This window comes from Mixia osmundae (assembly GCF_000708205.1).
Source record: "Mixia osmundae IAM 14324 unplaced genomic scaffold scaffold_1, whole genome shotgun sequence".
Classification (NCBI taxonomy): domain Eukaryota; kingdom Fungi; phylum Basidiomycota; class Mixiomycetes; order Mixiales; family Mixiaceae; genus Mixia; species Mixia osmundae.
This window is the reverse complement of record NW_014575563.1, coordinates 2,082,028-2,107,718: the sequence shown is the minus strand read 5'-3', so window position 1 is coordinate 2,107,718 and position 25,691 is coordinate 2,082,028. Positions and strand designations below refer to the sequence as shown.

Sequence of the window (25,691 nt, the reverse complement as noted above, 5' to 3'; positions counted from 1 at the left end):
CTAGTCCACGTGCTATCGGAGCTGGATACGACACTATGGTCACCGTAAGACCCAACACGATTGCCTGCGCCAAAGCTGAAGCCCGGACGAGCATACGGCTGTAATGCACACCGATCTGCTGAAAACTTTATCAATCGGTGGTGCTCAGACATGGTGAGACAGGAAGATGCGTGCGCTTGCCAGTAAGCCTTTGGAATTGCCAGCAGTCTCTGCTTCTCCGGGCGGAGCACTATTAAATTTAATTTTATTCCTTCTGTCGATCGACAATGATATCAAATCACGCTTCTCTGTCATTATCATCACCACGTCACGCAGCCATCTTGCGTCGCCATGGCAGGATCCGAGTCTTCTGGCGGCCTGGGGAGCTACCTACCGTCGCTACAGGGCATTCAGCAGGCGATCGTTGGCAGCTCGGACACCGACGGGGGTAAGCTATGCGGATGGATGCATCATAACAAGGTGCTGATTCTATTTATGTTTGTAGACGCTGCGCAAAATGGCGGCATCCTTCATAAAGTCACCGAAGCCGTCTACGGAATGGCAGGCTACGACACATCGACTGAACAAACCACGTCAAACGATCCTACTGCCGCCACAGCAGCTTCGACGGAGACTAAAGAGCCAACTGAGCAATCTGCAGGCACAGCCGCGGAAGCAGACAGGTCAGATGATGACAAGCTCGACAAGAGTCTCGCGAATCACCAACCCCATCCACTCGAGGGAGTCACACGAGCGCCTGACAAGCAATCCCTAGAAGCAACTGCAAAACAGACTGACAAATCACGCAAAGAGCAAGAGGCCGAATTGGCAAAGGACAATCGACAAGTCAAGAACACGCTGGACGATCCGAACTCGAAAGAGGGTGAGCCACACTTACGACGCAATTGCACCGTTCTGATCCTTTGACGGCTAGCAAAAGCATTCGCGACTGCAGGCACGGGTCAACAGGGGCAGGAAACTGCTACAGACGATCAGGCTCCTCCTCCCCAAGCGGACCCACCTGCACCCGGATCAGAGCCAGCCAAAGCACCCAAGGATGTCCAAAAGGATGCCTCGCCCAAGCAAAGTATCCTCAGCAAGCTCAAGAGCAAGGTGACTACGCCCATGTTCGTGGGGGCCGTGCTGACCATTTCTGCAGCTGCTCGCACGCTGGTCAAAATTAAAGCAAATGATAAAGTCATAGATACGCATCATCGTCGCCATTCGTCCGTCATATCTTGCTGCTTGTTGTTCAAAGTAGGTTCAGTCGCAACTCCGGGCTTGAGCGCTTGACGCGCATCCTCGCGTTTCCTTAGCACGTCAACTGCCTCGGGACCAACACCCGTTTGTTCTGCGTATTGCTGCGCGGCAAGACTGGCCGGTGATCTATCCGCGTGGACGCGTTCCTGGGGCCCGGGGCGTGGTGCCTGATGCTAATGAAAAGTGAATATCGAAAAAGAATGGCCCACGCTTTGTCGCGTTAGATAAATTTGCGACCTTGCCACAAGCTCAGGCACCTCTCAGATGGCTCAATTGGCGCATTTCAAGCTACCGGCCATCGAGAATGAGCCCAATGTGAGCGTCGCGCAAGCTCATAGAGAGCATCCTCGCTCATTTTATCGTAGCAACACTATGAAGCTGGTTCATCGTCTCGCGCCGGTCTCTTGGCTGCCTTGGCTCAAATGAGAGCTGCCGCACCTTTCGAGATACCGTGCATCATCAATGGCAAAGAGGTGACTTAGCTCCGCTCGACTTGCGTCACCGTCTCCTGACAATGCAGGGGCTCAGGTCAAGACAGGCAAGAAGCAATCCCAGCTCATCCCTGCAGACCATGCTAGCTCGCTGTGCACCTACCACGAAGCTACGCCGTCGGATGTAGACTCGGCCATCAAGGGCGCGCTGGCTGCGAAAGTCAAGTGGGAGTCCATGGCTTGGGCAGATCGCGCTGCCATCTTTCTCAAGGCTGCCGACCTTGTCGGCGGCAAGTATAGGTATGCAAATATGCCGTATCGTACTGCTTAGGCTAATACGTGCACGCAGATATAAGATCATGGCTGCTACCATGTTGGGCCAAGGCAAGAACGCGTGGCAAGCCGAGATCGACGCTGCTGCAGAAGTCAGTCTCTTGTCTCATCGTGTAGCAAGCGTCGCTGATGGCATCCGACAGCTTGTCGACTTCCTCCGCTTCAGCGCAAAGTACACTGAAGAACTTTATGCCCAGCAGCCACCCAAGAATGCACCTGGCGTGTGGAAGTAAGCAACAGGAGCATGCCAAGGCTGTCTCAACAGCTCACACAATGGTGTGCACAGTCGATCAGAGTACCGCGCCCTGGACGGCTTCGTGCTCGCTGTTTCTCCCTTCAATTTCACCGCCATTGGCGGTAATCTCGTCGGTGCACCTGCTATTGTAGGCAACGTCGTCCTCTGGAAGCCTTCGCCCATGGCAGTCTACTCCAACTATGTGCGCTATTATGCTTTCGGGCTATCCCACACCACTGAAAGGGAGTCTCGCAGATCTTGTATCAGATTCTGGAAGAGGCAGGCCTGCCGGCGGGCGTCATACAATTCATCCCGGGACCAGCAGAAGCAATCGTCGCACAGTCGTTCAAACATCCGCTCTTTGCCGGTCTGCACTTTACAGGCTCGACTGCAGTCTTTAAGAAGCTCTGGAAGGATATTGCCAGCAATATCGAGATCTACAAGAGCTACCCTCGTATCGTAGGCGAAACGGGTGGCAAGAACTTCCATCTCGTCCACAAATCTGCCGATGTGAAGTCTTCCGTCCTGCAAGCTATCCGAGGCGCATTCGAGTATCAAGGCATGTTGCTCCAATATGCCGATCAAGCTTGCTGACCTGGGGCGCCATCTGACAGGCCAAAAGTGCTCGGCTTTGTCGCGCTTGTACGTGCCTCAGAGCTTGTGGGAAGGCAAGGGCGGCTTCAAGGAGCAGCTCATCGACCAAGTCAAACTCATCACCTTGGGCCAACCCGAAGAATTTGAGCATTTCATGGGTCCCGTCATCGCACGTCACTCGTACGATAAGATCACGAGCTATATCAAAAAGGCGAAAGCAGCTGGTGGGGAGGTGATTGTGGGCGGTCAAGGTTCACTCAGCGCTTCTTGGATAGACTTCCGAAGCTGAAGTTGCATGTGACAGCTGATGACTCAAAGGGCTTCTTTGTGCATCCGACGGTCATCGAGACGAAGGATCCCAAATCGGTCACCATGGTCGAGGAGATCTTCGGACCGGTCATCACAGCCTACGCATATCCTGACGACAAGTTTGAGGAGACCATCGAACTGGTCAAGGAGACGACAGATTACGCGTTGACGGGAGCAGTGTCAGTCCGGGGCCAAGTCAGTGCTTCTCTTGTGTCTGACCCTGGAACATCGCAGATTCGCGCAGGATCGCGAAGCTGTTGCCTACATGGCCGACAAGCTGCGAAATGCTGCCGGCAACTTCTACATCAACGACAAATGCACAGGTGCCGTCGTTGGCCAGCAACCGTTCGGCGGGTCTCGAGGCAGTGGCACAAACGACAAGGCGGGCAGCATCAATCTGCTCTACCGCTTTGTCAATGCTCGTTCGATCAAGGAGACTTTTGTGCTGTAAGTGCACGGCATCGACGTCGAGGTCACAGGGAGCTGATGGTCAGCAAGCAGTCCGGAGCAGTACCTGTACCCCAGCAACATGTAGAAGCGCAAATCAGATGCAAAATTCATTTAGACGATTCAATAAATGATGACACGTTCCCGATATGTCCTCGGACGTCGCGGCCGAATGAGATGAGCAGCGACAATTATCACCTTGCCGGAATGTCGGCTGCTTCCGAGCTCCCAGGGAAGCCGACACACACTGCCAAGGACATCGGCATCCACATGGCGCTCCCATCAGTCCTCAATGAAGGCACGAGCTCGTTCATAGACTTGCTGAATCAGCTCTATGCCTCCGAAAGCGAGCGCAAGCTCACGAGACCGAGCGGGGCCGCTAGCTTGTCCGATGCTTCGACAGGCACGCCGGCTCTGAGCTCACCTACCACGTCGAGTGACGGTCACGGCGACATCTTCTCGGACGAAGAGGATGAAGAGGACGAGGAGGACGAGGAGCGGAATGCTGATGTCAGCACGACCGCGACGACCCCAGCTGAAGATGCCGTCGCCAAGCTGTCACTCAAGCCAGACGACGGTGACCAGCATGACGTCGAGCTCGAGCACGATAAGCGAGCAGATGGCAAGACACGGCGAGCAAACGATCCCATTCGGGGCATGTCATTGCTCGCTGACAACGAGGAGCTGCTATCAATGGACTATGCAGCAGAGGAGGCAGAAGAGTACGTAGAGACGGCATCACTTCAGTCTCAAGCGGCAGCGCCCAAACCGTCGGCAGAGCAAGCCGAGGTCGACAACGCGACCAAGCTGAGAGCAATCGTGAAGGACTTTGGCCCTTGGCCTGATGAGATCACGCCGGGCGTCAAGGAACCACCAGAGGAGCTCATATTCGATAGCACATGTGCTCTCCTGCGATCCGTCGTCGTCAAAGGCAAGTTTTACATCACCAACCGGCGCCTCGTCTTTTTTGCCCTTGTCTCGGGCGGCGCCGGACCTTCTGGTCCTCGCCAGGTCATCAAGGCGGGACCTCTGACTATGCACATTCCCGGTATATTCAAATCGAAGCGGCATGCCTGGTTTGAGATCTACGAGGACAGCGCGGCGCATTATCCGTCGGCGACGAAGCTCCACAAGCCCCTCGGCGTGATCAGGCTCTCCCAGATTGCCGAAGTCATCGCTCCAGATCCACGACAGGCGCAAAATACCTACACCGTCAAGATGGTCTCCGGCGCAACGCGCGTGATGGAGTGTGACACGCCCGAAGCCGCAGAAGAATGGCGTCTGGCGCTTACCAAGGCGGTCTTTCGTGTGCAGACCGATTCGGACCGAGTCAAGATTACTGTACCCCTCGCAAGGATCGCCAGGACGTCTGTACAACGTCAGCTCACACATGCAACACAGCTCACAATGACATTGGACGTCACCGGGCCCAATGACAAGAAGCAGAGATTGGACGAGATCAAATTCGGCTTCCTCAACTATTGCTACACGTTCGAGGGTTTGCTGGGCAAGACGATCACTACAGAACGAGACCGTATGGGATTGAGTTTGCCTAGAGCGCCGCCGGCAGACATACACATGCAGCGCTGCGAGCTCGAGATGAAAGAGATGGAGCGCGAGCAGCAGGAAACGAAGAAGCAAGAAGCGCGCACCTTTGTCATGCAATTCGGTCTCCTCGACGATCCTGACTCACTCTTCATCACTCGGTGCGAAATCGTCAGAACTGTTCCTCTATTGGGTCGCCTGTGTATCAGCAAAGACTGGATCTGCTTCTTTCGTACAGCCATCGCTGGCGCCAATACACGAATCCGCCTGCATCGCAACGAGGTCAAGAGCGTACAACGATCTCGCGCCTTCATGCTGCACTCGTATGCTCTGTCAATCTCTGTCACAGCCGCGTCGGACGTCAGCTTTCAATTCATCGACAAGGCAAAGCGGAATGCGGCAATGGACCAGATCCAGGCGTTCATTGACGACACACACAAGCTTGTCGAGACCGTTGCGGCCAAGACTGTCGCGCCTGCGACAGCAACGGAAGCCGAGACAGAGGTGTCCTTGACGTCCTTGTCGCAGCAGATGTTCAAGAACTATGTGCCGCCCGAATGCCTGCCTCAGCTCGAGAAGCTGAAAATGCCGATCATTAACGGGATCCAATACGTCCCTCATGCGCCCCGGAAGATGCGATTCCACTGTCTTACTATTGGCTCCCGCGGCGATGTACAGCCCTACATCTCGCTCGCTAAGCAACTTCAAAAAGACGGTCATGAAGTCACCATCTGTAGTCATGGAGAGTATCGAGGCTGGGTAGAAGGACATGGCATCTCATACAAAGACGTCGGCGGCGATGCTACCGCCCTCATGAAGCTCAGTGTTGAGCACAAAATGCTCAGTCCTGGCTTTTTCACCGAATCGCTGGGCAAATGTACGTACATTGCCTACCACGCTGATACCCGAAGCTTACATCCATTGAGCAGTCAAACAATGGTTCGTTGACCTCTTGAATGATGCTTGGCTGGCCTGTCAAGACGCCGAAGTATTGATCGAGTCGCCTTCGACCTTTGCTGGCTGTCACATTGCGGAGGCGCTGCAGATCCCTTACTTCCGTGCATTCACCATGCCTTGGACTTCAACGCGTGTCTATCCTCAAGTAAGTGAGCTGGCATTATCCCTTTGCTGTCGCTCATGGTCTTGCAGGCATTCGCTCCATCCGACTTAGGTCCAATCTACAATCTGGCCACCTACGAGCTCTTCGACAGTCTGATTTGGGGCGCGTCATCTGGAATGATCAATAAATGGCGACGCAAGACTCTCGGCTTAGCAAGCACGAATCTCGCTCAGATCAGAGCCAACAAAATCCCTTTCATCTATAATTTCAGCTCGGCAGTCGTACCCAAGCCGACTGACTGGTCCGACTACATCTGCCTGTCAGGCTACTGGTTCTTGTCGGCGTCCGGAAAGGATGGCAAAGCGTATGAGCCACCCGCAGAATTAGATGCCTTTGTCAAGCGGGCCAAAGCTGACGGCAAGAAGCTCGTATCCATCGGTTTTGGCTCGATCGTCATCCCAGATCCTGCAGGACTGCGCAAGAACATATTCGAGGCTGTCAGTCGCGCGGACGTTCGTTGTGTCCTCATATCCGGCTGGTCTGCGCGTGGCTCCGCGGATACAGACGAAAAGTGGACTTGTCCTGACAACGTGCACATGATCGACGAGGTACCTCACGACTGGCTTTTCCCAAACGTGAGTATACTTGCTTACAATCAGGTATAGTGCTGACCCTTCCATTGATCTCAGGTCGATGCTGCAGTGCATCACGGCGGCTCGGGCTCGACCGCAGCCTCGCTCAGAGCGGGCGTACCGACAATCATTCGCCCCTTCTTCGGTGACCAGCACTTCTGGGCCAGCCGAGTCCAGAAATTACATGTTGGTCTGAAACTCAACTCGCTCGAGACCTCTCGAGAGCTGGCAGAGGCTCTCGTCACTGCGACCAGCGACGTCACGATGAAAGAGGTATGCACATATATGCTCTTCTTTGGCGGCGCTGACACGTTCCCTCATAGAAAGCAGTCGCTGTCGCGGCAGAGATCAATGCCGAGGATGGTCCTCGCAAGGCGCTGTCATTCATCTATACGATGCTCGACAACGCCCAAGCTCTTTCGCGCTCGAAATTTGAAGCATCGCAAGCACGAAAGGGTCGCAAAGACAGTTGCCCGTCGAAGCGCATTAGCAGCTTCGGTCCCAAGATGCCTAAGACGGATACAGGCTCGAGCATCACGTCGACTGTGTCAAGCTTTGGCGGCTCGATGAGCACGGTGAAGAGTCAGTAAACTGCTTATTTATACGTGTCCTCATCGCATCGATTAATAAGCTCAGACTGTTGTAGCATAGCACGCAAACTCGTTGATCACAAGTGTGTGCATGCTGTCGTCGTACAATATACAAGCTGCCCTAAAGAAGATTCTTCATCAACATCAGCGGATTGACTTCTGTGTCGGCGCCGGCTGGACCGAACGCGAAACCTCCCATGAGAACAAGGTAACTACGCACGAGCATGAGTTGGGACTTATTTGAGCGTGCGGACACTTACCTCAGGACCAGAACCGAGCCTCGGTAGTAGTTGCTTCGCGCTTCGATGTAGACATACGTCAAAAGGAAGACGGAGCTGCGTGTACAGGTCAGTCATGCGTCGCGCCAGTCTTGTCGAGAGACTCACAACATGATGGCGATGACATCCCATCGGGGGAAGACGAGCGTGAAGGCGTGACCTATCATGGTGCTTCGTCGCGAGCTATAGAGCGCAGTGAATGCTACCATGGCTGGGATCTGAAGTAGACAGACTTGAATCGCGTAGGCACTGCCAATCTCCATGCTGAGCGCAATGTTGCCGTTGATGGCGAACGAGATGGCATTCATGAATTCAGTTGTATTGGGTACGAGTGCAAACAGCGTCACGCCGAGCAACTTCTCCGGTATGCCCGACCCCTCGAGGACGACATCGACAACGCCCACCAGGACCTCTGCAGGGACTGTCAGCAGATACGATGGTAGCAGGTGAGGAGCTTACCTGCAATGAGAGCGTAGAGGATGGTGCATGCAAGTAAGACGCTGTATGATTTGACCCTGCTCCAATTTGGTGCGTCGTGGCCAGCAGGTTCTTCGGCTGCTGCATCATGCGCTGCCGCCAGTCGGGTAGCCTCGTGAATCGGTGGCAGCTGACGCACTCGCTCGCCAACTCGCTGCATGAGCTCTTGGACTGATTCGCGCAGTTCTGGCGCTTTGAGACTGTCGGGAAGATATGAACTGACAGGATCAGTCAGGAGGGCTTCGATGCTGCTCGGATCAGCCTTTTTCTTGTTGTAGTGATTTGCGTCCGCGTGCCCGTTGCCTGGTGATAGAACTGTCGACACATCGGCGCCCGTGGCTGCGCCGGAGGACACTGCTGTAGCGTGAGATCGCTGTGAATCGTGTATATGATCCGGACGTGCCGGCAAAACCGCAGGTGGCAGAGCATGTGCGTTTTGCCAAATCTGTGAAGCGTGTGTGCGCAGAGAGAACCAGAGACCGATGAGATAAGACAGTAGTAGGATGACCGAGCAGTAGTATGACAAAAGTTTGACAGTGCCTTGGTAGAAGGGGTCGTCGACGGGATCGATATGGGCGTATGAGCACCGTTTGCACTGCCAGGATTCACTGTCCTGTCTATCTGTGGGACATCCGGTACAGGTGAGCTCGAACTGCCATAGGTGGTCAGTATCTCGCATCAAAAGGGCTATGAATGACATACTGTGCCGTAGACCTCGTAGAACATGGTTGGTGTGAGCGCGCCGATGATAGCCATGATCAGCATAGTGCTGGTGACGCCTGCTGATCGCGCGTTGAAGCGCTGCTCCTTGCGCCTGAACGCACCACCGATCATGGACACGCCTGGCATGAGCAGTACACCAGCAAGCAGACTGCCCACGATGCTACCTTCCACTAGCACGCTTTTGCCTCGAGTAAGAGCTATGCCGTAGAGGATCACTTCTATGATCGAGCCAAAGGTCGCATTAATGACGGCACCCATGCCAATCGATGATTGTGCACTGATCGAGGCGACCGCCATGCCGATGAAGTAAGAGAGCGGAATGACGCTCAACAGAGCGAGCACAAAAATCGTGGGTTGTGCTGCCACAAAGCCGATAAGGCCTCCGATCTGATGCCGATGGACGTATGGCTCGAGAAAGAAGTCATCGAGGATTACGAAAATGATGAAAGGCAGTAGGTTGATGAACATAATATTGACACCATCAACGGTGTACTTGTAGTACTGTAGACCAATTGCGCGATATGTGCAAAGCAAGATGGTCGAGCCAGGTCCGTCCAGCCGTCCCGCCGCTTTAGAGGCAGCATAAGTCTTGTGCGAATGTATAGGTGCAGGTTGTCCCGGTCTGAACTTGCGCCGATACGATTTCAGCGTACCATCGCCCTCTGTAACGGCTTCAGGATCGAATGGTTTGGGCGAGCGAAAATGCAGTGAGAGAGGTTCTTTAGCGAGATGACAGAGCAGCACCCAGAGTAACTTGGCCATTGGAATCGTGAAGACCAAGCCCCAACAAAGCACACAGATGACCAGCATGACTGGCGCGATGACGAGCCAGAAAGCGACCCAGTAAGTCAGGCGACCGAGCGCTCTGACCCGTATGGTCGGTTTTTGCCGTGGTCGCGGCTTGCCTGAACTGGGCGAGAAAGTGCCATAGTGAGACGAAGAGGTGGAAGGAAGCGAGCCTTTGGGGTCATCTTCTAGTAACGAATGCGACGACAGTTCCGGATCCGTAGCACACCGCCGAACCAGAGGCGAGCGCTCATCAGAAGGCTCTGCGAAAGCCAGCTTACGCGCGGCCACGACGCTACTACCCGATCGGCGGATCAGCGAGTCCTCGGCCGTGGCCGGCGCATTTGATGGTAGGCCTTGTAAGGTACCGTCAGAGTCGCGACGTGTGCCCACGACCGAAGTGTCGGTGCTCTGCGGCTTGGATGGTGACGCAGTTGCCGAACGGTCCAAAGAGCCCTCATCAGTCTCCCCTGACTGATCCTCGTCGTGTCCTTCCACATAGCGTCCGAAAGGCCAGAAGAGGTAAGATGCCAGCTCCCAGACGACGCGTGCGTACTTTGCGCCGCCCCACGGCACAATGAAGAGCACACTGCCGACGATCGCACAGACGAGGAACAGCACAAAGCCAAATAAGATGGTCCAAAGAATGTTGCCGACGAGCAGGTGACGCTCCGCTTGAAGCGAAGGTGCTTCGTGTAAGGCGGTCTCGGCATTGCGATGTACAGAGCGGCTCTTCTTGTAGAGCGCTGGCTTCCAAATGGGCAGACCGAAAGGATGCTCGATGTTGATAGCGTCTTGACGATCTTTCAAGGTGTATTCAACATCAGCGTCGTCAATGTCCTCATCATCGTCCTCGTCGATATCGTCGTCTTCCAGCGGTTCTGGCTCGGCTTCCATGTCTTCGTCGTCACTCTGAAGGGGCTTGTCCGATGCAGAGCGCTCAGTGGTGCCAGCATACGAATGCGCATCCGAGGGTCGCCTGGACGAAGCCTGGCTGCCCGCAGCAGGAACAGCTGCGGAAGTGGTCTCATGTCTGCTCATGGGCCTTGCTTCGGCTTGCCGGCTCGCTGACTCTTGGCCAATGGAGGATCGTGCGCCGTGCGCAAGCCTGGTAGGCGTGACACTGCGATCCCGAGCGGCTGCTTCGGCTTCGTTGAATGTGACGGAAGAAGCTGGCCGAGTCTCTGGATCGGCATCATCTGCCGTCAGCTTGCCTTGCCAGCTGGCTACACTAGCATCGCGAGAGCTAGAGGCTTCTGCTGACAGAGCCTGTATATCTCGCCAGCGCCCCCGAAAGGTAGCAGACAGAGGTGAGACGTTATCTCGATCGTCTTCCATCGTGCCTTGCGAAGCCGTCGACAGGCTTTCTTGCTGATTGAATGTCGACTTTGGCCGACCGGGTGGCATGCTCTCGCTGCGCCATTGAGACGACGGCCCGGGCTCTGACATGCCCCGTGAGATCGCTCGAGGACGAGCGTTTGCAGCCTTCTGCACCTGCTTTTGCTCTTCGTCTTGACGCTTCTTCTCCCGCTTTTCCGCTTCCTGTCATGGGACCGATCAGTAGAGAAAAGAAGCCAGATCAGGGTAGCTGCTGACTTTGCGTTCCTTTTTGCGCTCTCGCATGCGTTTTCTGACCAGCTCCTCACCTCGATCACGACGATGAACCTCGTCATCTCCTTCGAGCTCGCCGGTGTTCGAGACCATGCCGAGTGCGCCGACACTGACATTGTGCGATCGGTCCGGGGTGGGTTCCAGCTGCTCATCGTCTGAGCCGCTATCAGAACCCCTGCGGCGCGATCTGGACTTTGCACGAGCTCGACCTTTCGGTGCCTGAGAAGCTTGCCTGGACAGAGGTGGCGCAGCAGGAGGACCTGCTACGGCGGCCTTGCCCTTTGCCCTGCCTGACGGGATCTGTCCCGTGGTGCCAGATCGCGTTCGGCTGTCACTTCTCGGCTGATCGTAGGCATTTGCGAATTGCGCCGTCCTTGCAGGGCTGGAGATGTCATCGCTCAGGATGCTGGCACCGGCATCAGACATGGTCGAGCGCGCCCAGGATGCGCTCCTTGCGTGATTTGGTGCAATGGTGGCAGAGGAGGGCGCCGTGAGAGATACATTGGCGAGATTGGGCGAGCGACCGGCCTGACTCGGATTGAGGAGGATAGATGGTCGTGCGGAAGTGGAGCGTTGTGCAGCCCCGGCACCTGACGGCGCTCTGCCTCGCCCTAGGAACGTCTGATTGAAATCCCTTGATCTGGGCGATGCGTCGATGCTCGCGTTGGGCTGATCGACAGGCAGGAAAGTCTGCATCTGCGCAGGCGAGTTGAGCGTGCTTGCTGAGGTGAGCGGGATGTGATCCAGCCGAGGCGAAGGCTGCTCCCCTGCAGTCGAGCGTGGGTTGTTGCGTGCGTTGCTACCGAAATTCATCAGTGCGCTGCTTGGCCGTGGCGTGGATGACAGTCCAGCGTCGTACTGGCTGCCTGACGCCTGACTGGCTCGCGCAGGAGAACCGTTCCCGGACTGTTGCGGCCGATGCGCAGTGATGCTTGACTCGTCAGGCACGTCCCTCGCCGGAGCGAAGTCCCGATCAAAGGGATCACCTTCATTGTCTGCCATGTCTGCCTCTCCTCGTACGATCAGAGCTAGTGCAGCATAAGAGACTGGACCGATGAGATTCGGAAGCGCCGCTGGCCAGTGTTCTGGCGCTGGCGATGCTGCTTGACGCCCCTTGCGGTGATTTCGCGAAACGCGACTTTGCTGTCAGCGCGAAGTCAAAAAGTATCAACAGCGCCGGACAGGCGGCAGCAGTCATTCCATCATGACATACCCTCTGCTGTCGACGCCAGACCTCGTGCAGGCCATGCAAGGCATAGGCCTGCAGATCACGTCGGATGCGATCGATCAGCCCTCGACGGCCAAAGTGATCCCGCTCTATGTCTGGTTCCTGAGCGAGAAGACTCAGCTCAATCTCGAGGATATCAGCGTTGCAAGCCAGGCTCAGCTAGATATCATGGATGACCAGGCAAGTCCGAAGTTTGACTTTGTTATCGCGCTTATTCATGCTCGCACAGGAGATATTCAAGGAGGCAATCTATCAAGGCACACTCTTTGAGACGCTGTTCGTTCCTCCGTCTTGCTGCCGGAGTGAGCTTACGTCTATACGCGCAGTGATCAGATCATGAAGCTCGCCTGTATCGAAGACTTTACCTTTCGCGACATCAGGGATCCTCGACCGACGCGCGTACGCAAGATCCTGAGCGCCTTGATCAATTTCCATCTCTTCGAAGCCGAGCAGCTCGACGTTCTGGCAGCGCTCGAAGAGCAAGCCGAGGATGTTGTGCGGACCGAGCAAGATCTCATCAAGCGCAAAGCCGCCATGCAAGCTGCTGCTGCACGCCGAGAGTGCGTCGTCCTCTGGCTCTCGCGGTCACTACTGCTGATGAGCATGCCAGAGCGGCACTGGACGAGCAGCGAGCCCAAGCAGCTGAGCTTGAGGCACTCAACAATGATCTGAAGAAGCAATTGTACGAGATACGCGTACAGGCGAAAGCCAAAGAGGGCGAACTCAGCGAGAACAAGAAACGACGCGACAAAACCCAAGAGGCACAGGTGAGCATCTGACCATGCCCGTCGATGGCCATCCTGAATTGTGAGACAGCAACGCGTCATGCGGCTAGTCGCAGAGCATCAAGCGGAAGCGACGAGACTCCGAACACGGATCGTGCAGTCGCCAAAGCGAGTCAAGCGGACGCTCAAAGATCTCACTGCCTCTCTTGCGCAAACGAAAGCACAAATCACTGCTTACGAGCTCAAGAAGCGTGACCACCTTGGCCGCTGTGCCGCCCTCAAGCGCTACGAGGCTGTACGTCTTCTGACTCAAGGGTCAAGAAGTGTGCTCACGTTACGTAGGACTTATCGAGCGTCATCAAGCTGGCAGATGAGTGGGCTACAGAAGCAGAAGAGGCCGAAGAAGCTTCTCTTGCGCTGGAAGCTGTCATGCAAGCCAAAGAACGCGGCGACGAACGCTCCAAAGAGCTCAATCTGCGGCTCTCGCAAATGCAGCGGCGGATAGGCGGCACGAGAGAGCAGCTCGAACGTCAAGGCAAGATTGCAGAAGACAACAGGAACAAGATGCGCAAGCAAATGGCATCACTGCAGCAGACCTATGAGGGGCTTCTCAAAGATCGCCAGACTGCAGATCTCGAGACTGCATCTGTTCAGAAGGCCGTCAACGTCAAGGAGGCAGAGGTGTGCCACCCGCATCTCACGGCACCTCGTACTGACTTCCGCGTAGATCAACGAGCTCGTTCGATCATCCAACGACGACACGATGCAGAGTGAAGCCTTCTATAGCGAATTGAGGGATGAGCTATGTACGTCCCTGATCTTTCGCTTGATATCACGCTGACCTCGCAAATGCAGTTGCATATGGCGCCAGGTATGCCTATGGATCAATATGAAAATGTCCCGCTGACCGCGAGCCGCAGATTACACAAAGCGCTTGACCAGATAGGAGCCTACTGTGCCAAATAGGTTGTGCCAAATAGGTTATTGTTGTATGCATGTACATTTCAAGCTCGGTCTTACAACATCGCTCCGTAGGTATCGAGCGAGGGTCTTGCTATTAAGTGTCATCTGGAGACATATCAAAGGAGCTGTGCGACCAACAGTGATGAAGTGTTAGGTGAGCGCAAAGCCGTCGAAAGAAGCTGAGCTGCTTGAGACGGAGGAGCACGATGACCCTGATTTCTGGCGAACGGGCTGCCTGCCCACACGATTTGTCAATGTACGACTCCAGGTGCGTGCTTTGCGATACGTCTCTCTCAGCGACGGGTTACCATGCAGCCGAACGGGCGCCTCATCAAGTATATTGAGCGCGTCAACTGAGCTGATTGATGCTCGCTTTTGATGCCACCGTTTCGTATAAACTGGAGACCTTAGTGAGCTGGGCAGGGCGAATGTAGAGGTCCCAGCTTGATCGACATGCAAGGAATCCCGCGATGCAATTTCTGAAAGGGCCGAGCCAGATGTGTTCTGGGGCGAATCGAACGCCAGACCTAGCTCCTTGGGCGACCCTGAGGTGTTGGCTGTATAGCTAGCTATCGTATCATCCACAGAGATAGGCCGCTCTTCGAGGGCAAGGCGAATCTGAACGAAAGACCTCCTACGCGTGGCGTTTGGATCATCACCTGCGGGTGCCTGAATGATCAAGACCAAGCGAGCCACGAGTGCCAGTAGACTGAGTGTGAAGCCGAGTGCAACGAGTAGCACATTCATGTATTTGCTAAGGGCGCTGATGGTTGCTTCCTCTGGGCCACACAGGGCCGTTGCTGGCAAGAACAAGTTCTGTATCAAATCGTCTTCACTCGAGCCGCCTGGAGTAGGCGTTCCGTTCACGTTGAGAGGCAAACATGCCTCTGGCGAGAGCAGGCATGATTGCTTCGTGAAGGGCAAGGCCACTGCCGTGGCCGAACCTCCGACAAGCATGGGATACCATGGTGCGCGATCCTCGACGACTGACATGAGACTGTCGCAGAGGCTATCGCTTTTGTAGAAGGACCGCCAGCAGGCTGAGAATGAAGCAGCTGGCTACGTGTTTGCGCTGTCTCTTCGAGCACCGTATCACCACGCGTTGCCTTTGCGCGTTACACAAGTCGAAACGCTGCGATATAGCTTTACTCCTGCTGGGCTGCGCATTCTGTGTCTGCTGACGTCGAACTCTCATAGCGCGAATGGACCCTTGTGAGCCACGCTCACTGTTGAGCATCGAAATTGCTTGTTGCAAAGATCGGCGATATCGAGGCCGAGGAAACGGCGGAGCGGAGCTCGAAGTAAGTAATCTATTCGCGTTGCCCGTGTGCAGCGCGCCCCGCAAGATGGCATGGCGTGCGTATGATATGAACATGCTCCCGTGATGATCAGGGTCATGCGCAGGTATGATACGTCCGCACGTTGGCCGGTAGATTGCGCGTCTCGCCCGACATGCCGACAAAGTACAGGAACTAAGCTGTAAAACCTACGATGCAAACGCGATCACCAAGCGAACAGCGGCGTCAGGGATTGTGTGTGAGCCAATCGTCACCGTACGATGGATGCATCGCGGCTCGAATCTCTGCGCCAACGAAGCGAGAAATCTCGTGTTTGGGATCGTGTCACCGACTCATCGACATCGATGAGAGCGTGGCGAAGGCGCCGATGCGGAAGCAGAACGATCTCGCCGTGTGCTGTTTGTGACCTGGAAAGCGATCGAAGCAGTGGCCTGCACAGTGCGCAACGGCGCGCATACGTCCCAAGGATGGAGGCGCCCAGCCCGGTCAAGGCGCATTTGCGACCGACGCGCCCTAAGAAGGAACCACACGCTCGTCCAAGCCCAGTCACTGAGATCCGGCATGAGGAACCATCCAATATCTGGGCATCGTCTGCCAGTGCTGTCAGCCTGTCAGGCCAGTCAACGCCCGAGAATACTGCCTGAGGCCTCATTTCGTCCTTCCGAGGCATCGCATCCTTGCAACGAGCGGAAGCAGCACGACGACCATGGGAAGCAGCAGGCCCGAGATGATGCTTCAACAGATTTTGCGAGGTGCCAAGCGCTACAAGGGGAAATCACTGCCGATTTCGTCGTGCTAACTTGACAGCTTGGCATCGCCCTGCCACTGTCCGTGGCTTCGCTGGCCGAACGTAAGATCCGGAGTCCGGGGGGTGAGATGTCATCTGCGGAATGCAACCGAAGCTGCAGCTCGCTATGAGGGTCGTCGTGTTGATGGAGCTGGTGAACGTTCACGGGTGAAGTCATCGTCGCGATATTTTGTGCCCTTCGAGATTGCCATCGCGAGCTCGACATCGTCCCTTTGTCCACTCTGCAACCCTCATCAGGCTAGATCTGGTCCTTTGATCGTCCGTACAGACCTCCGCCTCCACTATCTGATATCTGAGGGTCATCTGACCTCACGGCCATGCAAAGAGCTAAATTTCCATTGCCGCATCGCACACACACGAAGTGTCATTCGTCAATCTTCTCATCGCAGCACAGCGGCCATCCTCAAGACCCACACACTGCTTCGTGCGCATACTTAAGCGACACCAATGCAAGTAGTGGCACAGCCATACTGTACACCGCAGAATACTCAACCAAACTTCTTTACGGCCCGCTACACACACACATGACGCAAGTGCATCTTCACTGGGACGGACTGTGTGCGATCAGGCCTGCATCGCCTGCGACACACGACTTAGACCCAAGTCTGGGCCAGCTTCTTTCGATCCTTGCGTCCAATCTAGCCCGTCCGAGCCGGCCGACCCTGACGCCACTTAATTTAACGGATCAATTGTTGAACACGACGCGACTTCTCCGTTAGCAGCGTCCATTATGTTCGCAAGCCGAAGCGGGTCGATTGAGGTGTGTGGATCAAGCTCGACGATGATCAGTGGCGGCGACCGAACAGTGACGTGCCGCGCGATAGCTCAAAAGTACAAAGAGCTTGAGTTCCGTTCGGATGGCTGCTCGGCGTCGGTGTGGCGAAGCGCCTACAACACAATTTGCTCGAGCCATGTATGGACTGCCTGGCGCGCGCCAAGCAAGCGCCAATACTCCATCTTCGGATGAGCCTGCTGCTAAGAAGCAACGTAACCGACCCATTTTGTCATGTGCGGTAAGTCTCTCGTGCTTTGTCAGAATCGTGACAATGCTAAGTGACGCCATGTCAGAATTGCCGACAGCGAAAGCTGCGCTGCGATAGACAGACGCCATGCGGTACCTGCGTCCACCGACGGGTCTACTGCGCCAATCTTGAGCCACTGGTACAGCCTCTAACAAGAGACGCCGTCTCGAATGTCTCGACAGGCGCATCGCCACGCCACTCGACGCTCACGAATCCAAGGCGGAACAGTCAGCGTCACGATCACACTATCGTGCGACCGGTGATCCTCAGAGCCAGCAAATCGCAACCCCCTCTGTTGACATCGAGGCTGGCGATCGATACTTCGATGGCGATCATGTCTGCCCCCTCTCTTTCGTCTGCGTTCTGGTCCAATGCAGAATCCGCCAGCTTCGAGTCAGAGCTACCCGGTACTTCAACGCGATCGTTAATGTTGCAACGCTTCTTTGCCAACGTCAATACAGTCTTGCCACTCGTCCACCCATGGCATTTCGAGCGAAACTCTGGGCTGGATCCTGCCTTGAACAGACCATCTCTTCGAGCTTTGACGCTCGCGATGGTTGCTCTTGGCGGTCTGACGTTCGATGACTATGCCCCCATCGCTGCAAGGTGCTTCAGGATTGCAAGGAATTTGCTTTCGGAGCGACGAGACGATCTTGATCTCGAATGGCTGACGGCATCCACCCTCATGCTCTTCTACGCTTCCTCTCTGAGCCTGCCTTGTGCGAGCTACATACTTGCGCTCACGGTGAAGGCAGCCATGCAGGCCAGAGTCCATCACAGGTCAGCTCTAAAGCATGTTCTGCATGTGCTTGACTAAGTAGCCGCGTTTGCATAGTGACGAACCTCGATGGACGTCGACACTCTGGCAAAGTGAGCTCAGGAAGCGCATATGGTGGTCACTTGCGATGGCAGATATGCTACAAGCATCGCCGTTGCATGCACTTGCCGCGTTTAATCCGCGTGCTGCAGACTTCGAGTTGCCATTGCCCATCGACGATACTTCACTTGATCTTGGCCGGAGCAGTCCAGCAGCTATACTTGTCAGCAGCAGTCCTAGTGGGCTCTCTATGTTACGTTTCAACGAAATGATCAGATTCCTTATCCTTGCCAGAGACGCACTGGCCGCGATCCGACTTGCCGCTTCCGCAAACAATCTACAGCTCGCTGCGCACTGTATCGCCCAGATGGAAGCTCACGAGAACCGTTTCGCACAGACGAGATCTCAGGACGATTCGGATAAGCGCTATCTCACCATATACAGAGCCGTTCTGCGTATAATCGTACACCGCTCCTTAATGGCATGCGTGGTCGACACAGCACAAGACGCCGCCGATGCCAGCAGACAGATCGTGGCGGCTGCTTCTCGACGCGTCCACCGCAACATCGATGTCTTGTTGCAGCGTGATGAGGCATGGCCTCTTCTCGCCTGCTTTGCAAATATCGCCGACCCGAGGCAAGAATTCATGCCGAGTTCGCAGCGACAGCCACCGCGAAGCCCCACCATTCCGCAGCAACAGGGACAACAGCATCAGTCATCCCCAAGCATCCGACAGGAAAGCACAGAAGACGTTTCTGTTCCGTCCAGTCGCAGCGAAACGCAGGAAGGACAGTCGGTGACCTTTTTGGGTGCTGTTCCCGATGATTTTGGCTCGCCAGACAACTTCTTCGTTGCTGATCAGGTGACAACAGACCTGGAGCCTTCAGATCCCTTCGATACTTTGCTTCTGCTTGGTGAAGACAGGTATCAGGCGCTACGTACGCACACCGAAGAGCTTGATTAGCATGCTGGATGCACCTCCGCACGAGCAAAAGCTCACGCCGCGTAGGCTTGAGAAGTTAAGCTGTTGAGCTCTTGAGACGCGTGACGCGTGACATCGCGCAATCGTGCGACCGCGGTGACGTAAGCGTAGAAATAGATAGTCCCACAATGTCAGGCAAAGAAGAGCAGTCCTTTACTATCCAGGTAGGCTTGACAAACTCAATGCAAGGCTGTCTGATGCGTGGCATGCAGCCCCATCCGGCTACCGATAACACTGCACCGCATGAGAAGTCGGGTGCCAATGCAGGCCTAGCATCGCAAATGCAAGGGAAAGGACCGCACATTCTGGACAAGGAAGTGGCAGAAGGGTACGTTATTGGAGCTCTTCAAGTCTGTGACTTCTTCCTGACTGCAGGAAACAGCCTGGAGAAGCCAAAGAGCGCAGAAGAGCTGGCCAATCTCAAGGCAGCACTCAACAAGTGACCTGACGATGCGCTGCCAATGCTTGCATAGTAGCAACAACACCTATAAATAGTACAGTGATATTTTCATGCAGTGGTTGTGTCCTTGTTGAGGAATGTCCACAAAGTTTTGCCTGCTTCCACGCCAATGAGAATGCCTAACTCTACTGCTGACATCTGTGCCAGCTCGGCGAGATTGGTCACCTTGCCCATGACATAGCGATAGTTCTTTGTGTTGATGCCAGGAAGCGACAGAAGGATCTCAACAGGTGTCTGATTCTGCGAAAGCTCGCGATATTCGCGTCGCACCGGCGCGCCGGTTGGCCCGACTGCGAGTCCTTGCGCATTGGTCCTCAAGGGCTCATTGTCACCTTCCCATTCTTCCTCGCCCACTAGCTTGATCTTCTCGGGGTCGGGCTCGGCCCGTTGCTGTTTGAGCTCGGCGAAGATCTTCGCTGTCTGATAACGCGAGCTGGACCAGATGATTCGTAGACGAGGCAATTGCATCGTAAGGAGAATCAGCTTCGACTCGAGGTCGTACTCGTCAGCGCCGTCGCTGAACTTGGACTCGACATGGGCCTGTATTGAGTATGAGTACGACCTATGCAGCGTAGCAGTAGACGGACCGATAATCTGAACTCTCGTTCTTCAAAGTCAACGAGCAGTATAGGCAGCTCGTAATACGTGCCCATGTGTTCACACTGGGCGTAGCTGGAATGCTGGCGTCAGCAACGCTGGAGACAAACGACAGCTCGCTCACAGCCTGCCTTCGTTCATCGATGAGATGAGGTCGGGTATGCTCTTGCGTTCGACAGCGATTTCAGGCGACAATATGTAATCACCGACAGCCAGTGTGAGTGGCAGTAGCTGTACTCCCTGGGAGTCAAGAACATTGTACAGATGTGCTCTGTTTTCTCGGCGATCAATTATGATCTGAGACGCATAATCAGTAGTCATTGCAAAGTGAGGATCGAGCTCACCTTGGGCTTGCCCGTAGCCAGTGTGACACCACCTCCCCCTATACGGGAAGTGACTGTTCTGATGAGCTCTTCGTTGGTCTCCTCGCCCGGCCTCACTTCGGCCTCGAGCGGGATGACCATGCTCGCCCGCTCCCTGATGAGTCGCTCGAAAGCATCCTTCTCAGCTCGTATCTCCGTAAGATAGAGAGATTCCTCCGCCGAAGTGTCGTAGGTCATCCAATAAACTCGGATGTTGACGCCTGGGTGGGAATTGCGATACGCCTCGATCTGTCGAACAAAGGAGAGGTTTGGCTCGTACATGATAATGAACTTTGGCATGAGTTCTTCTAGCATGATTGTGTCGTCTTCGCCAGCGTATGGTCTGATGATGACGATATCTTCTCGATCTATGAGGCCAAAGTAGTCATCAAATGCCAATTTGTCGAAATCTTCTATCATAGAGTCGGCCAATGCGGGGTCGAGGTCCTTAGCAGCAATCGTCGGCCTGCCTAAATGGTCAGCCTACCATTGCAGAGCGCAAGAAGCGGTGCGCACAGTGCCGCAGCTTCTGCGTCCAAGTCGATGACGCTGTCTGTGTCGCCGCGTGGCACGGCGACAGCAGCGCCGCCGCGGGTCCGCCGCCGCTTGTTGGCAGGTGCGCCTCGCTTATATTCTTGCTTGCGCTGTAGCGCCGCGCTCGTCTTTGGCCTACTATCTACACTGCCGTGATCGTTCGCCGCTGTCCCATTTGCTGGCTTCTTTCGCAAGTTTCGGGTAATGTTGTTTGCCCGCTTCTTGTCGCGCAAATAGTGCTGGTACAGCGTCAGCATGACTTGGTCTGCCATCGGCAGAGATGTATCTGCGTCTCGATCGGCTGTCACGTATCGCTTGAGCAGACTGCTCGTTTGACTATTCTTGCACATCACTAGGATCGTATCGGTCGAAGCGATGTCTGGTTGCGGGTCTGCGTCGAAGAGCAGATTCTCGCTTTCCGCCAGTGTCTGTGCGAGGACCTCCCACTTTGGCTGGACCTCGAGAATAAGTTCCGTGTCTTTTGGTATCCACCAGGGCTTGCTGGCGTCCTTGAGGTCCGGCAAGCCGTTTGCGGGCCGTGTCGTCAGTCCGCTTGCGCTCATGGACTGCATAGACTCTCCCGGTGCGGGATCGTATAGTCGCAAAGCTTCTTCCTCTTCCGCTGTGATTCCGTCGAACTCGTCGGGCGAAGGTGATTTGCGCGTCACGGCAGGTTGTGCACTGGCTGCATGTCTGACGGCCACTCTGCGCTCGGCGATGCTGAAGATGAGATCAGCAGCAGGCAGTGTGAGCCAGGGTGATACGTTTTGCCGAACATTGCCTGCCGGATTCCTGATTTTGGTCATCTTGATCATGTCTAATCTTCGCAAAAACGAAACAGAATCTTCAGTCAGCAGACAGAGTAGCAACCCTCTGAGTGTGCGTATGTCATCGAGCAAGCCGGCCGTGTTGCCGGAAGACTTTCCGCCTGACGAGTACACTTGTGCGCGTGCGACCTCGTCGAATCTGGGGACAAGGGCGTGCTCAAGCGTGAAGGACTCTATGTCAATCTATGTTAAGCTTCCATCAATCCCAGCCGTCGTAGACGCGCGATGAATAGAAAGCGTACGGTAAGATGACTGCGCTTGAGCTCATTGATCGTGGCGGTCATACATTCAAAGATGGCCTGCTGGATCTCTTGCATCGCTTCGCTAAGCCCGACGCATAGCTCGGCTAGATCGGCTTTCCTCGTCTCGAGGTCCTTCTTGATAAGCTCGTGGAAGCGAGGGTATAAAAATACTTGTCTAATCTTGAGTGCTTTGAGCGTTCCTTCAAGCGGCGCGATGCCATGTGTGAAGAGTTCCGGCTGATCGCTGAATGCTTTCAAGAAGCCGACCTACGCACAATGAGCGTCACATCGGCGCGCATGAGATCTGAAACACCTTGTTCTTCTCCCGGAACTTGCGCACGATGAATTCGATATGCGACGGTTTCCTGACTCTGCAAGAGAGCGCGTCGTTCAGCCGCGAGATGACGCCGTGTGCGCAGACCAGCTTACTCGTGCGCATTCCAGATGACGATGCCGCTGCAGAGCTCGATGGGGACAGTGTCGTCCATGAGGTCTCCGTTCATGACGGTATCTGTGACGCTGAGTATGCCGCCTCTTCTATACAACTTTGCTCTTTCGAGAGCCGGCGTGGTGCCAGTGATGGTCTCAAGGTCAATGCCTCCCAAGCCAGCCAGCTCATCCTTGATCCCGTCCTCTTGATGACCCTCGGGCAGGTTGAGCAGCAGGATGAGCTGTGGGGTGCCCGATCGCTCATTGAATTCTTTGAGGAAGCGGCAGACGATACGGCGCAGACCAAGGCCACGGGCGAGGATGAGCAATCCATCGTTAGCAGGCTCGAGCAACTCCTCGATGATCTGTCGCTGGAACGGCAGCAAGTCCATGTGGGCCGGTCTGCCAGCTCTGCGTGCCTCGTCGCTTGTCGACGCGCCAGAGGAGCTGCGTAACGAAACAGGGAAACACATGAACTCCTCATCGCTCCCACTCCTATGCCGCCTCTCCTCCTCGACAACTCACTCTCTCGCATCGACAAGCCAGTGCAAACACTATCGGTCAGCTCACTTGCCTCGGTCTTGTCCCCTTTGACGCCTGGCCGTTTGCGATCAAGCAGACAAGATGTTCGCCAAACTTGCGCTCTGCCTCATGATGCTGGCCGTTGCTACGCTGGCCAAGACAGCTCACAAGGTTGTTCTGCCTGCGCCTACCGGACCTCTTCGAAAGACAGGTCTGCACGTCACGATCCGTAAGCAGCGCACCTCGTCTCGCGCGGTGAGTCCGGCTGATGTTGCCATGGCACAGAGAACGACAGCAAGGCATGGGTGCGCGTCAACTGCAATGCGGCCACCGACCTCAAGGCATACCAAAAGTGCTACCAGTATGATGTCACGTGCAAGTACGCCGTCTAAGACTATCACTGCATCGCAGACGCTGACGCGCTCGAGCTACAGCAAGGCGGGCGAGGCAACTACGGGCGGCCGTGTGCTCATCTGCGACAGCAACAAGAAGCCCATGGGCTGCAAGGCTGACAGCAAGCCCGAGCAAGTTACTCGCCTCGCTCGCGCAAATGTTCGAGCTGATCCTGTTGCTTCATAGCGGATGCTTCATCCCCAACTGAGCTCGATCCGGGACGCCATTGCTGCACGCCTTGTATTGCAAGCTCTACCGTCTTTGTCGTTGCCTCACACGCGCGCTCGAGTCCTTGGCCATGAGACTGTCATGAACTGAGCCACACTGACGACGTATGCATGACCAGCACGGGATTTGCCCGTTTCGATCGCAGTATCTCGGACCAGGCGTGGGGAAGGGGACGCGCCCGCGATCAATCCTGACGAATGTCTTACAACATTGAGCGTGATGCCAGCTAGTCTGACGAGTGTGCATGCGAGGCCATACCGCACGTAGCTCCTCGACGGGCTACAGGCCTGTCAATCTACAGCGAGTCAATTCTGCTCAGTCGGATCAATACGCTCGCGAGGAAGCGTTCAAGCATCCGGAGCAAGTCAGTACACCACTCGTACGAAGTCGAACGCCATCCTGGGATCAGGCCATAGAGCCTCCAACACGTAGCAAGGGGCGGACACGGATACGCAAGAGCTTGAGGCAGCGGTGTTGCTCCAGGATAACTTGGACTGTACTGCTCGGCCTTGTCTCGCTCTACTTTGTCGGCCAGATCCGCGTCTCCGTCGGCAGGGAGCCATCGGGCATCAATCAGAAGATCAGAGACATTGTACTTGCCAGCAAGGGCGCCAATCTGATCAGCGTCAGTCAGTCCGACCGGATCCTCGAGGAAAACGACATCACCGTCTGGCGCTACCTCACCTCAGCTTTCGACCTTTACATGTTCGGCAAGCCTGCAACAGTCGAGCCGACGACCGAGCATACTGCCTCTGTGATTTTCTGCCATGGCATCACAGACAACGGCTACGGATGGCGCTTTTTGGGCGAGGAGCTCAAAACCTACATGCCACACGTTCGATGGATCTTCCCTCATGCGTAAGCGCGTCCTGCAAGATCGGCTGAGCATACTGACATCTGCATTCGCAGGCCGAAGTCGCCCATCACTGCTAATCAGGGTCAGATAGGACACTCATGGTATGTCATCTCGACCGCCCCCGGTCCTCGCTAACGCCTGCTATAGGTTCGACATTGCGGCGCGAGGCGCAGAGGCTGGAGAGTGGCCTGCACACGAAGACAAAGCTGGTATGACTAGCTCGGCTGAGACGATCGAAGATCTTATCAAGCAAGAGATCCGAAGCGGTGTCCCCAGTACTCGTATCGTCGTCGCCGGCTTCTCCCAAGGCCCGTACAAGTTGCTAGGTTATCCCGCCTACGCTCATTTACGCTGCGTGCAGGCTCGATACTTGCTCTCCTCGTAGGACTGACGAGCAAGACACCGCTAGCGGGCACAGCTGTCCTCGCGGGCTACCTCCCCTTGAAAGATCAAATTGCTGCGGTTGGTCTCGCAATCTGCTGAACTCACATTGACTAATGCGAGCCCAGCTCGCGAATCCCCAGGCGCGCGCCAGACCACTATTCTGGGGACATGGCGTCAAGGATTCCACTGTATTGTGCGCACGTTGCTTTCGACCGTCAATCCCACTGATCCCATGGATACGAAGATATAAATGGGCCGAGACGTCCATCGCATATCTGCGCAATACGCTGCATCTCACTCAGATCTCTGATCACGCCTATCAAGGTGCGGCACCTTGCTCCTCGACCGCGTCTGTCCTGATAGCTGTCCAGATCTCGCCCATTGGGTCAGCCTGACCGAGGTCGTCGATTTGCTTGATTGGCTACAGCTCACCCTACCCGACCCAAGCATGTCGAGGCACGCACTCCAGGATACGCAATTGCATGTTTAGACGTTAGCTGCGTGCCCGTGGCGAATGAGCGCATGATCGTGAATCTGGATGATCATGAATTTACCGTGCCTGGCCAGCTCTAGCTGGCCCGCCCGATCATCGATCAGGCACGGAGAATTAATACAATGGAAGGATTTCTCAAGCTTCCGCCGTTCAGCTCCAAGCAGCTCGTCATTTCGACCGAGGCTGGCCCTCACTTATCCCGTGTATTATGGACATTCCCATGAGCTTTTC

At 55.3% G+C, this 25,691-nt stretch overlaps 11 protein-coding genes across 11 annotated transcripts; 8 read left to right on the top strand and 3 right to left on the bottom strand.

Annotated features, from left to right (window-relative positions):
- Window positions 1–330: 330 nt before the first annotated feature.
- On the top strand, window positions 331–3,676 carry L969DRAFT_92254 (uncharacterized protein; the record flags this gene model as incomplete). The annotated part of the gene is made up of 15 exons (XM_014715920.1): window positions 331–427; window positions 485–862; window positions 914–1,092; window positions 1,139–1,176; window positions 1,488–1,554; window positions 1,605–1,712; window positions 1,768–1,970; window positions 2,020–2,095; window positions 2,147–2,232; window positions 2,290–2,440; window positions 2,494–2,797; window positions 2,853–3,083; window positions 3,137–3,320; window positions 3,376–3,588; window positions 3,643–3,676. 15 exons carry the CDS (start codon window positions 331–333, stop codon window positions 3,674–3,676), a joined length of 2,349 nt encoding a protein of 782 aa, XP_014571406.1.
- A 29-nt stretch (window positions 3,677–3,705) lies between these two features.
- L969DRAFT_84724 (glycosyltransferase family 1 protein) lies at window positions 3,706–7,474 on the top strand. Its single transcript, XM_014715919.1, has 5 exons — window positions 3,706–6,010; window positions 6,063–6,235; window positions 6,283–6,828; window positions 6,883–7,098; window positions 7,149–7,474. Exons 1-5 carry the CDS (start codon window positions 3,796–3,798, stop codon window positions 7,413–7,415), a joined length of 3,417 nt encoding a protein of 1,138 aa, XP_014571405.1. The 5' UTR covers window positions 3,706–3,795; the 3' UTR covers window positions 7,416–7,474.
- A 30-nt stretch (window positions 7,475–7,504) lies between these two features.
- On the bottom strand, window positions 7,505–12,406 carry L969DRAFT_84723 (uncharacterized protein). Its single transcript, XM_014715918.1, has 6 exons — window positions 11,276–12,406; window positions 8,873–11,221; window positions 8,153–8,822; window positions 7,802–8,105; window positions 7,676–7,750; window positions 7,505–7,627 (listed from the first exon to the last, which is right to left on the bottom strand). Exons 1-6 carry the CDS (start codon window positions 12,290–12,292, stop codon window positions 7,537–7,539), a joined length of 4,506 nt encoding a protein of 1,501 aa, XP_014571404.1. The 5' UTR covers window positions 12,293–12,406; the 3' UTR covers window positions 7,505–7,536.
- A 36-nt stretch (window positions 12,407–12,442) lies between these two features.
- Window positions 12,443–14,438, top strand: L969DRAFT_84721 (uncharacterized protein). Its single transcript, XM_014715917.1, has 9 exons — window positions 12,443–12,698; window positions 12,748–12,794; window positions 12,845–13,078; window positions 13,129–13,285; window positions 13,335–13,538; window positions 13,586–13,924; window positions 13,971–14,049; window positions 14,099–14,114; window positions 14,164–14,438. The coding sequence occupies exons 1-9, from the start codon at window positions 12,495–12,497 to the stop codon at window positions 14,207–14,209; spliced, it is 1,326 nt and encodes a 441-aa protein (XP_014571403.1). The 5' UTR covers window positions 12,443–12,494; the 3' UTR covers window positions 14,210–14,438.
- On the bottom strand, window positions 14,357–15,581 carry L969DRAFT_92251 (uncharacterized protein; the record flags this gene model as incomplete). Its single annotated transcript, XM_014715916.1, has 2 exons — window positions 14,357–15,246; window positions 15,389–15,581. 2 exons carry the CDS (start codon window positions 15,579–15,581, stop codon window positions 14,357–14,359), a joined length of 1,083 nt encoding a protein of 360 aa, XP_014571402.1.
- A 183-nt stretch (window positions 15,582–15,764) lies between these two features.
- L969DRAFT_43158 (uncharacterized protein) lies at window positions 15,765–16,148 on the top strand (the record flags this gene model as incomplete). Its single annotated transcript, XM_014715915.1, has 1 exon — window positions 15,765–16,148. The coding sequence occupies one exon, from the start codon at window positions 15,765–15,767 to the stop codon at window positions 16,146–16,148; it is 384 nt and encodes a 127-aa protein (XP_014571401.1).
- A 1,075-nt stretch (window positions 16,149–17,223) lies between these two features.
- Window positions 17,224–19,115, top strand: L969DRAFT_92249 (uncharacterized protein; the record flags this gene model as incomplete). Its single annotated transcript, XM_014715914.1, has 3 exons — window positions 17,224–17,325; window positions 17,381–18,114; window positions 18,170–19,115. 3 exons carry the CDS (start codon window positions 17,224–17,226, stop codon window positions 19,113–19,115), a joined length of 1,782 nt encoding a protein of 593 aa, XP_014571400.1.
- A 146-nt stretch (window positions 19,116–19,261) lies between these two features.
- Window positions 19,262–19,576, top strand: L969DRAFT_15027 (uncharacterized protein; the record flags this gene model as incomplete). The annotated part of the gene is made up of 3 exons (XM_014714935.1): window positions 19,262–19,297; window positions 19,346–19,461; window positions 19,516–19,576. The coding sequence occupies 3 exons, from the start codon at window positions 19,262–19,264 to the stop codon at window positions 19,574–19,576; spliced, it is 213 nt and encodes a 70-aa protein (XP_014570421.1).
- Window positions 19,577–19,641: 65 nt separating this feature from the next.
- On the bottom strand, window positions 19,642–22,976 carry L969DRAFT_92247 (uncharacterized protein; the record flags this gene model as incomplete). The annotated part of the gene is made up of 8 exons (XM_014715913.1): window positions 19,642–20,133; window positions 20,181–20,265; window positions 20,315–20,487; window positions 20,535–21,018; window positions 21,069–22,096; window positions 22,156–22,422; window positions 22,469–22,526; window positions 22,585–22,976. The coding sequence occupies 8 exons, from the start codon at window positions 22,974–22,976 to the stop codon at window positions 19,642–19,644; spliced, it is 2,979 nt and encodes a 992-aa protein (XP_014571399.1).
- Window positions 22,977–23,081: 105 nt separating this feature from the next.
- Window positions 23,082–23,753, top strand: L969DRAFT_84715 (uncharacterized protein). The gene is made up of 4 exons (XM_014715912.1): window positions 23,082–23,144; window positions 23,204–23,335; window positions 23,392–23,485; window positions 23,541–23,753. The coding sequence occupies exons 2-4, from the start codon at window positions 23,209–23,211 to the stop codon at window positions 23,683–23,685; spliced, it is 366 nt and encodes a 121-aa protein (XP_014571398.1). The 5' UTR covers window positions 23,082–23,144; window positions 23,204–23,208; the 3' UTR covers window positions 23,686–23,753.
- Window positions 23,754–23,971: 218 nt separating this feature from the next.
- On the top strand, window positions 23,972–25,457 carry L969DRAFT_43982 (uncharacterized protein; the record flags this gene model as incomplete). The annotated part of the gene is made up of 7 exons (XM_014715911.1): window positions 23,972–24,585; window positions 24,637–24,684; window positions 24,731–24,909; window positions 24,945–25,045; window positions 25,093–25,160; window positions 25,212–25,291; window positions 25,339–25,457. The coding sequence occupies 7 exons, from the start codon at window positions 23,972–23,974 to the stop codon at window positions 25,455–25,457; spliced, it is 1,209 nt and encodes a 402-aa protein (XP_014571397.1).
- Between the last annotated feature and the right edge of the window lie 234 nt (window positions 25,458–25,691).